The 12,284-nt window shown below is 43.3% G+C and overlaps 3 protein-coding genes across 3 annotated transcripts; 2 read left to right on the plus strand and 1 right to left on the minus strand.

Moving 5' to 3' along the window:
• The first annotated feature begins 151 nt into the window (after nucleotides 1-151).
• Nucleotides 152-8,414, plus strand: LOC120453810 (serine/threonine-protein kinase PAK 2). The gene is made up of 2 exons (XM_039638688.2): nucleotides 152-3,014; nucleotides 6,975-8,414. Exon 1 carries the CDS (start codon nucleotides 1,075-1,077, stop codon nucleotides 2,782-2,784), a length of 1,710 nt encoding a protein of 569 aa, XP_039494622.1. The 5' UTR covers nucleotides 152-1,074; the 3' UTR covers nucleotides 2,785-3,014; nucleotides 6,975-8,414.
• An 822-nt stretch (nucleotides 8,415-9,236) lies between these two features.
• LOC120453811 (methionine synthase reductase) lies at nucleotides 9,237-10,947 on the minus strand. Its single transcript, XM_039638689.2, has 2 exons — nucleotides 10,760-10,947; nucleotides 9,237-10,709 (listed from the first exon to the last, which is right to left on the minus strand). Exons 1-2 carry the CDS (start codon nucleotides 10,847-10,849, stop codon nucleotides 9,435-9,437), a joined length of 1,365 nt encoding a protein of 454 aa, XP_039494623.1. The 5' UTR covers nucleotides 10,850-10,947; the 3' UTR covers nucleotides 9,237-9,434.
• Nucleotides 10,948-11,124: 177 nt separating this feature from the next.
• Nucleotides 11,125-12,213, plus strand: LOC120453812 (tetratricopeptide repeat protein 1). The gene is made up of 2 exons (XM_039638690.2): nucleotides 11,125-11,747; nucleotides 11,807-12,213. The coding sequence occupies exons 1-2, from the start codon at nucleotides 11,233-11,235 to the stop codon at nucleotides 12,093-12,095; spliced, it is 804 nt and encodes a 267-aa protein (XP_039494624.1). The 5' UTR covers nucleotides 11,125-11,232; the 3' UTR covers nucleotides 12,096-12,213.
• The last annotated feature ends 71 nt before the right edge of the window (nucleotides 12,214-12,284 follow it).

Raw genomic sequence — 12,284 nt, forward strand, 5'->3', positions numbered from 1 at the left:
TATGTAATTTTTTTAAAGAATTATTTGTAATATTTTTAATGTGTTACGATATTGTTTGAAAAAAATACTGAACCTCTTGATCAACATCGATAGTCCGAAAATTGTATCGATGTTTTAGCAAAAGGTCACACAGTGGAATTCTTGGCCAACTGAGCTGCGGTCACACTTAGTCTGCAATTTTCAAGATTTACACACGCGCTGATGTTTTTGTGCTCTTACTAAAAAACATCAAATTGCAACGCAAAGAGCAGCTTAAAATCGGGAATTAACTGCTACGTAGGCTTAATAGTAAAAATAAAGGGTTAACCGTATACGATTCGCATTTATTGGCACAACTGGTGCGAGTGCGACAGCAATAGCGGCCGAGTGCAGCAGTGCAATTGCAGCGAAGCAAAGGGAAAAAGCGAAGAAGTTATTAAAAACTCATTTTTGAGTGGTGCTCTGAAAGCTGTTTAGAAACCCAGATCAACAATAAACTTCCGTATAGTCATGGAAGCCTGGAAGGGCTAACAAAAAACTATACGGGAAGGGAGTTTTCGGCCCCGCGTAAGAACAGCAACAACAACAGACACTGGAAGAACAAGACTGCGACGGCCACTCCTTTTGTGTCCGACTTCGAGATGTGTGCGTGTTTGTGTCCGCGTCCGCCTTTGTGTGTTGAGCAATTGAAAACTGGTGATTGCTGAATAAATTAAGGTAGCTAAATTAATAATTAGCAAAGCAAGTGGGGCCAATAAAAAGTGAAAATCTTCTGCGTTTTCGTAAAGCGAAAGAAACTACAGCTACAGTTAGAGATAAGAAGAGCTCTCGCACACATACACCAAAGCGCAGGCCGAACAACCGAGTGTGCGTGCTTGTGCATGTGTTTATGACTCACGGCTGGTTCAGTGAGAGAGAGAAAGAGAGCGAGAGTGGTGGCTTGAGTAACAGTAACATTAACAATACCGAACGCAAAACAACAACAAATCCGCCGAGCGTTTAGAATTTCCCAAGTCGAGCGTAACTAAACGCATTTGAAGAAAATCCCCCCGCACACACACTTTCATACACAAAGAGAGAGAAAGCCGCTGGAAAATGAGCTTCACGAAGTGGTTCAAAAAGAAGGGCGGAGATGGAGGATCGATCTCCGAGATCGGTGCACCCACAAACTTCCAACGACACTTCCATGTGTCGCGCAACCAGGAAACCGGCGACTTGGAAGGGCTTCCAGCGCCTTGGGTGCGCTTGATGAACTCACAGATCACTCGCGATGAGCAGGACAAGAATCCCGATGCCGCCTACCATGCCGTTAAATACTACAACTATTCGATCAAGAAAAAGGAGAACGAGGTCTTCAAGCCCTTCATCACAGAGGACGTGATCCACGAGGAGTCCAAGGAGATAGAGAACTATGTTAACTACAAAAACAAGCACAAGTCTCAGGATCCCGAAAAATCCGACGACGATGGCAGTTCAACGGCCACGGAGACGGAAAGCAGCAGCGGTTGTGGCTCCTCTGCAGGTAATAGTAACAGCAGCAGCATTAACGACAGCAGCCAGCAGTCGACGGTGCCACTGGACGCCCTGGAGGAGGTGTTCAAGGAGCTCAAGTCCAACCTGGAGCACCGCGAAACGCTGAAGGCCGTGCCACAAGAGCCCCCTCCAGTACCGCCCAAGAAGTCACCCCACACCATACCGCCCAAGCCGCAAATCAAGCCCAAACCTCGTGTCACACAGAAGTTCTCACGCACTTCGGATATTCGTCGCGATGAGGACTCCGACAATCAGCACAAGATCAATACGGACACCATCATCATCAAGCCTGCCGGCGGTGCCCAGGATGCTGGAGCGGATGATAATCCCGACGAGACGATACTGCGCCGTTCCAAGGAGAAGAGGACCCAAAAGACCGACGCCGAGATCTACGTGGAGCTGCGGAACATTTGCAATCCAGATGACCCGAGGGAACGCTACAAGACCACCCAGGAGGTGGGCAAGGGCGCATCCGGCATTGTTTTCATAGCCGGTGATCTGCAGAACGAATCGCAGGTGGCCGTCAAGACCATCGATATGAAGAACCAGTCCTCAAAGGATCTCATACTCACAGAAATCCGGGTGCTCAAGGACTTTAACCACAAGAATCTGGTGAACTTCTTGGATGCCTATCTGCTAGAGCCCGAAGACCAACTATGGGTTGTCATGGAGTACATGGATGGGGGCCCGCTGACTGACGTCGTTACCGAGACTGTGATGAAGGAGCGCCAGATTGCCTGCGTCTGCCGCGAGACGCTCTACGCGATTAGTTTTCTGCACGCCAAGGGCATTATCCACCGGGATATCAAGTCAGACAACGTGCTGCTGGGCATGGATGGCAGCGTTAAGGTGACGGACTTTGGGTTCTGCGCCAACATCGAGGGAGATGAGAAGCGCCAGACAATGGTGGGCACGCCGTACTGGATGGCGCCCGAAGTGGTCACGCGCAAGAAGTACGGTAAGAAGGTGGACATCTGGTCAATCGGCATCATGGCCATCGAGATGATTGAGGGCCAGCCACCCTATTTATACGAGACTCCGCTCCGCGCCCTCTACCTGATCGCCGCCAACGGTCGGCCAGACATCAAGAGCTGGGACAAGCTCAGTCCTAACCTCCAAGACTTCCTCGACCGATGCCTCCAGGTGGAGGTGGACCGAAGGGCCACTGCCGACGAGTTGCTCAGCCATCCGTTCCTCAACGACTGCAGCGAGGTCAAGGCCCTCGTGCCAAACATCAAGGCGGCCAAGAAGGTGCTCCGACGCAACGTATAGTTGCTATGCAATCACCGGACGGCAAGGCTGCTCTACGCGTGATCGGAAGCGGAATCGGGATCGGGTTCGGGATCTGCCCCGTGTGTATAATGAGTTTTCAATGTAAATTTGTTTTGTGTGGACGAAACCGGAACTGGAACTGGAACATGCTGATCGTAGTTTTTGTAGTGTGTACAACCGTAGAAATGGCGAGAGCAGGACTAGGACCCGGCAACTCCCCTTCGAAACAGGTAAGTCCCAGGTAGTCCATCTGGCCGAGCTCATTATTCAAGCGAAACGATATCCATTTCAACGGAAACCTTTTCGCAATCGCACATGTGGAAACAGAAGATGCCGGTTTATTGGCCGATGGGTTCGTTCACTGCGCTCTCTGAATTTTGTCAAAGACCTAGACCCAAAACAGCGATAGTTGCCTATCTCAAGACTTTTAATCAGTAACTGGCTTCGCTTCGAACAACAGATTAAATTCGATCAAGGTTGCGGAGTGCACGAGGCTTTTGTGTCTGATTAGTTTTTTTCTTTTATACCTAGGAAAGGGAATCTTTAACGCGGTCAATTGCTTGCAACGCCCTATAAAGCATATATGATTTGGTGGCAGACAGCTCAATATGAGTTTAGAAAGTCATCCATCAATGAATCGGACTTGGACCAGAGGTCGGTTACTCCCTTGTGTCTTAGATTCTTTCGTATTGAGTCCAACAAATGAGTCACTTTTATATTTATGTTTAAATCCCATTTTTCATTCTCAAATATTTAATATTCTTTGTGTATTATGATTCAACCATAGTTGGGAAATGTTTGATAATATTTTGCTTTATTATGAGACACACAGTTTTCAGTTTTATGTTGATTATCATATTTTTATTTAAACATTTTTAAATGAAAAAATTCGAAGATTTTAAAAATTCCATCAAAGATATAAATTTGACATTTTCCATGAATTTCTTTCCCTAAAAATTACGTTTTGAGTTTTCCTACTTGAGAGCACACACCGCTACTTGCCTAGCGGTGCAATTGTTTATGTCTCATTCGTTTGGACATCTATTACGTCTACTACGTGGAGTTTTTGCACAAACCATACCATTGAAAACTGACAATGGACAAAAAAGCAAGAAAAAGAAAGAAGCCGCTCCGGCAGTAACAACAAACAACAACTCAGTACGCAATTTAACACGCTCGTTCGCATTTCCTGTTTGGAATATCGCTTTGTCTGGCCAAAAAATATTCATACATCATAATAAAGAAAACTTTAATTCAGGCACACAGACAGCAAAAACACCTACGCGCAGCGAAATGCATTTGTATTGGCCTTATCAGGCGCGTACAACATGCTGTATAAGTGCTATTGTAGTTCCCCCAGCTATAGAGAAACCGGAGCGGAATTTATCAAATTCTTAGAACAATTTTCGTCCATTTCCAACGTGATAAGCAAAGCCAAAAAAAAAAATAGATCGTGAAAGTTCTACGAGAGAGCGCAAGAGATGGGGTGGCGAGAGAGCGAAAGTGGAGTCAAAGTCAAAGTGAGTGTGTGTAACACAAAGAATGAGAGTGTGTATAATTGATTCTGATGGCGGTTCTCCGGCTCTTCCCCCCTTTCTCACTCTTCCTTGGTTCTTCTGCATCTTTGGTCGCCCTCCCACTTACTCAACTTAATTGCTTCTGCGGCAGGAGTAAGCGAGAGGGGGGATGGCGACGTCGCGACTCGGCTGCGCTATTTATACCCTCTCCCACTCCCACTTTGGCTTGGCACTCTTCCCCTCCATTGTGATGCACTGGCTCTGCATTTTCCAGGAGCGGATCTCGAGTCAAATTTTTTAGCGGAGCTACATTTGTAATGTGGTGACAACTGTTGGTATAATTAAAAGATATTTTCATAGCCTATGTCTTTTTACCAAAATATTAGGGGAATATTCCTTGCAAACCCCTTCTGGATCCGGACCTGGTCTCTTCTCCAACTTCTACCGGATCTCTAGGCTCTTTATTTGTTTATATTACTGGCGCATACTTTTGCTTTCCGTTTGCGGGAGAGTGAGTGAGAGATTGCGATAGTTCTGCTCACTTGCGGATATTGAAATCTTGAATGCTGGAAGTACTGAAAGACGGGAGAAAGGGGGATACGTTCAGGAATTTCGCAAAAACTGAAACATTTTCTTCGTTTTCCATTCTGGCTTCTGGGCGTGGAACCTCGATCTTGGGGCAAAGTACAGCTGGCCGCACTGAACAAATACTTACTTACTCTTTGAATAATTCCTAATAAAAACAAATTATTCGTTTGCTTATGAGTATCTGCGAAACATGCTCAGTTCCCACATCATAAACTAGTTATTAGATATCAACTTGCAAAATATAAGTCAGTGTTAAAATTATGTTTTCACTGTTATCTATTCCACACTTAAAATTCAATCGAAAAAAACAGTGGTTTCTTTCTGTGCATCCAGTTGTGCGTTAGTGAGTGAAAGGGCCTCGTGAATCCCCAGAGATATTTGAAAATGGTCTAGCGACGCCCCAAGACCAAGACCCAGAAATAATGACTAAACCACTCACATATAGTTCGATTTGGAATGGCGCCGTCGAATGATAATTTCACCTTGCTCGAAAGGTTTTTCGGCTGTTCGTCTGCGTGTGTGAGTGAGTGTTTCGTTTATTGAACTGAACCGCACAAGTTGTTGTTTGGTTGGTAGCTATGCGGAATTTTAGATGATTCATTCATTACTTTGCGCCAGCGACTTATTTTTCCCATCGAGCGCTGAGAGGAGGAGGGGTGATTTAGTAAACGACCTCACCTCCCCCTGCGCTGATCACGCAAGCCAACAATGCAAAGTTGTGTTTTATAATGAATCCGATCCGAATCCAGTGGCTTTAGTAACATTTGCCAACGATTGCCATGTTTTGTCAGAGTCTCCAATGCCTGCGACATACTCATCCACTCACATACACGTACTCAGTGCAAGTACACTTACAATAAAAATATATATTTTTGCGGAGCGACTCAGTGGATTGCAATGTAATGTTCGCAGGCATTGGTACACGAACCACACGTGAACTTCTTTCGACCCCTTTTCATCTGGAACACGATTTTATTAGTTCGAGAAGATTATAATAAGATGCACAGCAAGAAATTGCTGCATTAGCTCGAGATTTTGTTACTGAAAACTATTATTTAGTTTATAAGATGCAATTTGTATTACTTAAAATCTATTGTTGACCTGGGCATTTAGATTTTCTCGACTCGTCTCTGATTTCGCTAAGGGAAATTTGTGGGGAAAACTGAAAAAGCTCCACAGCCGCGTTTCATTGAAACCGAAGCGTGACTTTGGAGCGGGTGCCGCTTCACATGCTGATAAATATAACCAATTATTGTGCTGATAATTGACGTGCTCCGCTCTCTCATGGCATAACAATAGTTCTTTTCACCAACAGAGATATCTAGGCGGGGGAGGCGGTCAAACAAAACGGGCGAATGACGCCAAAAGATTATGCAGATACCTCCCAAAATAACATATTAAAAAGGGAAGGGGGTGCCATTAAATGGATTTGATTGTGCATTATTAATAATAATGTGCAGTTCACCTGGCCTCGACCCCCCTTAACCCAAGGACCTTCCACCTGTCGTGAGTGTAACGATCTATTTTTACCGCCTTCTTTGGCCACCTATCAGCTGGTTGTATCAATTGCGGTGATAAGGGGTTCGCCGATAAGGAAACATTTGTTTGATTAGCTCACTTTGACTTACGCTTCCCGAACAAATTGTGTGTTTTGCCCTCATTCTAAAAACTTGGCAATAAATTATAACATATAAAAAATAATGAGTAACTTGCTAATACAGCTTTTCACCATGCATATTAATGACGTCACGAAATCAGATGTGCGATTTATATGTTTATATTCTCAACTGCAAGTACAATTGTTTTATGTTAAATGTACATACTTTGTATTCGTTGCACATTTAAGTGCGAGCATCAAAGTCTACAATATACAAGTCCATTTATATATTTCAGTGCCCATGATTGCACATTCTTGGGCCCATAAACGAATTTCATGGCGATGACAATTATTAGAGGTCGATGATGTTAATTATTTGCCATCGCACTTTCTGTTTGCCCCCTTACTCTTCGACAGTGCAGCTCGTAATCCTATCTGAATACTTGACAACCATAATTAACCATAGGATTTTATCTCTTTTCTTGCAGCACGAGACAGCGAGGGCAGAGAGATGAGCAGAGGCCGGAAAACTCGAAGGAAACCGTCGCCAAACCGTGGATCCATATCGCATCGCTCGAGCAGTTCATCGACGGCAGGGGGGCGGGGTTATCGCTTAGATTAGATTGTCCTATGGCAAATTAGCTTATTTCGTACATGGCGCATACACTCATGTATGTATATGTAACAACGCACACAAACACGCACATATGATATAGATACTGTATTATTAAATGTAGGGACATAAGTTTGATTACTCTTTATATACCCGTATATATACATAATTGTGATTTAAGCGATTTTATCAAATCAGCATTATGCGACTCTTTATAAAATTCGTCGTAGTCAGTAAGTGCAAACGAACCCTAACAGAGAACATGCAATACTTGTTGTAAATTACCAAAAAACAAAAACAAATGAAAAAAAAAATCAAAACAAAACAAAGCTAAGGCGATAAATATAGCAAGTCGAAATGAGTGTAACAAGTGCCATTAGGACTAGAGCTAGCAGCAGCAAACGACACACCAGCAAAAGCAAAATTATCTCCACAATTTATGCATTTCCCATAGAATACAGATATCAATGCAACAGATAACTAATTAGAGACAGCTAGACAGAGCTTGTATGTATATTAGCTGATATTCGCAGTGTGGATGGGATTGAGAGATAGGCATAGGTATAAATGTTTGATATTCCATTTTAATTAGTACAAACGTAAGACTAACCCAAACGCCACAAAAGAACAGATTAAAAAATATTTCCTTGTTCCTTCCCTGAAGATTTTTGCCATACGCACAAAGAAAATTGTAATTGTAATTCTAAACAGAACCCTATCACAATAGAGATGTTATTTAACGACGTAATGTGTGTGTCAAAGCTAAAGAGAAATATTATAACGGAGAAGGTCCCCAGAGGGCTTATATAGATCATATAGAAGTGGTATACGTACACTAAACCTAGTCCCATCGGGAATTACAAGCAATGCCAATTGCAGGAGAGTATATATTGAAGAACAACATGGTTTTAACTACCTTTCTTTTCCATTACCCTCTTAGTTTGATATCTTATGCTATTGCCCACCACAAGATCTATGCGAAAAGTATGTCTGTAGCTAGTCGTTAGCCTCGAAAGATATTTTACTAAAACACAACGAAGGCGAGTGTAAAAAGTACATTCAAGGATCTTCCGCCAGCCGGTGTTAGCTTTCTTTATCTGTTATATATACACTTACCGATAGGGATTGTCTTTTACTTGCAATTTTGATATTAATAGGCAAAATGGATTGCTGCTGCTGCAGATCGGTTCATAGTTAAATTTTATATACGAAATGAGATCCCAATATTTGGCCTATAATTATGCATTCATAATTTTTAAAGAGCTTAATTATTAATCGAAAATATTCTTGATTTTCTTAGTTTAGCTTAAATGAGTATTAGGCAAGGCAACGAACGGATAGTATTTAGGGGCAGTAGGAGCGGGGTTAGATGGCCTTTTTGGAAACCGAAACATACCCGACATTACATATTCGCAAACGCATTTAAGACGAACGCAAAATTTGCAATTAAAAACGTAAATGTAAAATGAAACTTAAGTCTTGAAACCAAACAAAGAACAACAAAAAGTAGAATAATTTTTTATACGCAACTTTTATTGCAAATGTAAAGAGACGAATAGGAGAAAGAAGAAGCTGACATCAATTTTGATCGATTCGTAATTATATTAATATACACTAAAAAAATTGGCTCTATTTCAATTAAACGTAAACGTAGTTAAAATACAAAATGCATATTATTGTGCAAGGTCAACACGACTTGCCAAAATAAACATAAACATTATAATAAATAAAAAGATTTAGATATTTAAAGAAGCGGAGAAACCATAACGATACATTAGCGCTTTACCAATCGCTTAAATTCAAAGAGCAAACCCCACTATACGTTTTATGTTTTATGTGCACACGTTTAGTTTGCTTGGAACCTAAGTCGTAATCTATATTCTACCATTACTTAGATTTATTTTGCAATTTACCACTTAAGTCAACCTTATACACAGACCCAAATCCATTTAGTACTCGTAGTCCCCATTCACTTCGATCATTGAAGATGATGGCCCCTCACAATTGTATGTATTTAGTTTACCTTGCACTGTAATTTTTATTTTGTGTTGTTAAATATATCGTTATTTACTTATTCGACCAAAACATTCTGTTTTGAATTTATTTACATTGGGGTTGCAGTCAAAATAATAGCAAATGATGTTGTGCAACTGGATTCGTCGGCTAGATTTATTTTTAATTGTTAAAATAAAGGACCCTGACAGTACATAAAAAACCACAAAACAAACTAAAAAGCAGACTTTCAGTAAGAAAATATACAAACGACTAATATATAAATGTATTAAAAAGCAAAGTTCGTAAAGCTATTACTTTGACTGCACCTAAGATCTGTCTATTACAGCCAAACATCCTCGCGATATTTGCCCTGCGTCTTCAGTTCCTTCAACAGCTGCGAAGCTTCGTCCTCCGAAAGATGCAGAGCCTTCTGCAGGCACCGACCTAAGCCACTTGCAATGGACTGCGAAATCTTGGCGCCATCGGCACAAATGTATAACACAGTCTCCGGCTTCATCAGGAACTTGACCAGATCCTCGCAGTCCTCCTGCAACATTTGTTGCACATAGATGGGCGACTCGCCTCGCGAGTAACACATCCGTAGGCGCTCCAGCAACGAGCATTGCTGCCAGGCCATAAGTTGTTCACGCTTAAGAATGGCTTCTGGGGTCTTGGCGCCAATGTATAGCCAGGAATGTCCACTTTCCTTTTGCGACTGCTGTTTTAAAAGCTCCTCCTTGTGGGCTAAGAATCCAAGAAAGGGCGCCAGACCTGTGCCAACTGCAATAAGTATTTGATTGCTACCCAGATCCTGCTCTGTGTAACGGAATAGGTTGCTTATTCGAGGGTAGATAACCACCTTTTTTGGATGCTCCGGACTACTTTGCTGCGCAGCCGCCTCCAACATGCTGGTTGTGACTCCAGGTCTGTCGCTGAGCAGCGAGTAGATAACGCGGAGTTTGCGATTGCCATCCTCCAAAGGACTACTAGCAATTGAGTAGGGTCGCGGCAGTAGTCGTGGCAAATGCTCTGCCAGAAAGGCCAGTGATGGCCTGCAGTTGACGCACAGTTCAAGAATATCAATAAAAAGCAGACCTTTTTCTAAGATCAGCGATTGGTAGTGCTCGGTGGCCTGTTTAGAAGATAGACAGGACAAGAAACCACGCTCTTTGTCGTCGTTGGTAAATCCGGCCAGAGCGCTGAGGAGCTGCTTCTGCGGAACAAAGTTTAGGGACAGGCAGTGAGTAAGGATCTCCCGGGGAGTAGTTGTTGGTGGAATGTGGGCGGGTAGCTTTGCATTCTTCTTGGCGCAGTTGAGCACTATCTTCAAGTGGCAAGTGGCGTCGGCCTGGTCTAACAGTTCCAGCCGATACAGCAGGCTTTCCACTTGTTCCGGGTTATTAGTAGGCAAAATGCCAATGGTGTCCCCGGGTTGGTAGTCAAACGTGGACTCCAGGGTCAGCTCCACCACACTTTTCGTCGCCGTTGCCTTATCTGCAGCCACGAGCACCTTGCTCTCCTTTATCTTCACTGACCTTGGCTGGGAATCCAAGCGGGCGAATGGAAACTTTAAAACATCGCCGCATTTCAGTTGGGCGCATGCTTCGGTGGGTGTCTACAAAGATATGATTGAAAAGCCTATTCCAACAGTAGCTTCTGACTGACCTGCTCTCCGGCCGTAAAGCACAACTCCAGATTTCCGACCAGCGGCTTGGCGGGGATGTATTCACTCAGAATATAAGCTCCTACGTCCATATTTTTCGGACTTACCAATTCGCATGGCCAGCAGTCAAAGCGCCAAAGCAGAAGTGTTGGAAAGTGTTTATCTGTATTGATTATGCCGTACCTAGGTCACCAAAATAAGCAGCTTAAAAAAATACAATTTTAACATTTTTGACAAAATATATTAATATAGAATAGTTAATCCTTAAAATATTTGATTTAAAAATGATCTGCGCATGGTAGGTACTTTGTTACTTTCTGGAAGTACCTAATCAAAAACTGACCTTTTTCAACATTGCACAGCGCGGTGTTATCGATAGACACAGTCAGTTATCGTTAGCATGAGGAGCTTTATTTGTTGCTGCTCAACAAGCCGAAATCTTTAGTAAAACCTAGAAGGATCTATTTCCAACAGAATGGCAGACAACGCCAACAGTGACGACGAATTCCAGGACGCGATCGGCGAGGAGATAACCGAAAAAGAGGTCACCAGCACGCGGCAGAGCGAAAAGGATGTGGATGAGATCGTGGAGAAGCAAAACCAGCTGGCGTTGGATGACGATTCGGAGCAGGGCGCGGCTGGCGGAGATTCCATTGCGACACCATCGACTGTGGACTCCGAGCTATCCAATGAGGAGCTGCGCGAACGGGAGAAGGATCTCAGCCCAGAGCAGCTGGCAGCTAACAAAGAAAAGGCCGATAAGCTGAAACTTGAAGGCAATGAATTGTTTAAGAACGACGATGCCGAAGGCGCCGCCAAGACCTACACAGAAGCTCTGGATATTTGCCCGTCGACCAGCCCCAAGGAGCGAGCAGTGCTGTACGGGAACAGGGCTGCTGCCAAGATTAAGCTGGAAGCCAACAAAGCAGCCATCGACGACTGCACAAAGGCCATCGAACTGTGGCCGGAGTATGTGAGGGCGCTTCTGAGGTCTACCATCAACATTCCACTTTTGATTTTGTAATTTAAAGTCTAATTACATCCTACAGGCGCGCCAAGCTCTATGAACAAGACGACAAGCCCGACGAGGCCCTGGAGGACTACAAAAAAGTTATTGAGATCGATCCCGGGCAGCAGGAAGCTCGCGAAGCTCAGGTTCGCCTCCCGCCCATTATTAACGAGCGCAACGAGAAGCTCAAAAACGAGATGATGTCCAGCCTAAAGGACCTGGGCAACATGATACTCAAACCGTTCGGGCTGTCTACACAGAATTTTCAAATGCAACAGGATCCCAACACGGGCTCGTATTCCATAAACTTTAACCAAAAACCCAGCTAGTTAATGCTCCGCAGAAGAAAAAAAAAAGATTATGTGTAAAATAACAGACAAGCAGTAGCAAATCGTACATTTTACACCTCAATAGAATATACAAATGCGTACGCATTCTAAAAAGTTGGAGGTGATATGAAACTAAATCTATTTAATATAAAATGCATGGTGTGATATGCTAATAATATATTAGGTTTG

Source organism: Drosophila santomea, chromosome 3R (assembly GCF_016746245.2).
Source record: "Drosophila santomea strain STO CAGO 1482 chromosome 3R, Prin_Dsan_1.1, whole genome shotgun sequence".
Classification (NCBI taxonomy): domain Eukaryota; kingdom Metazoa; phylum Arthropoda; class Insecta; order Diptera; family Drosophilidae; genus Drosophila; species Drosophila santomea.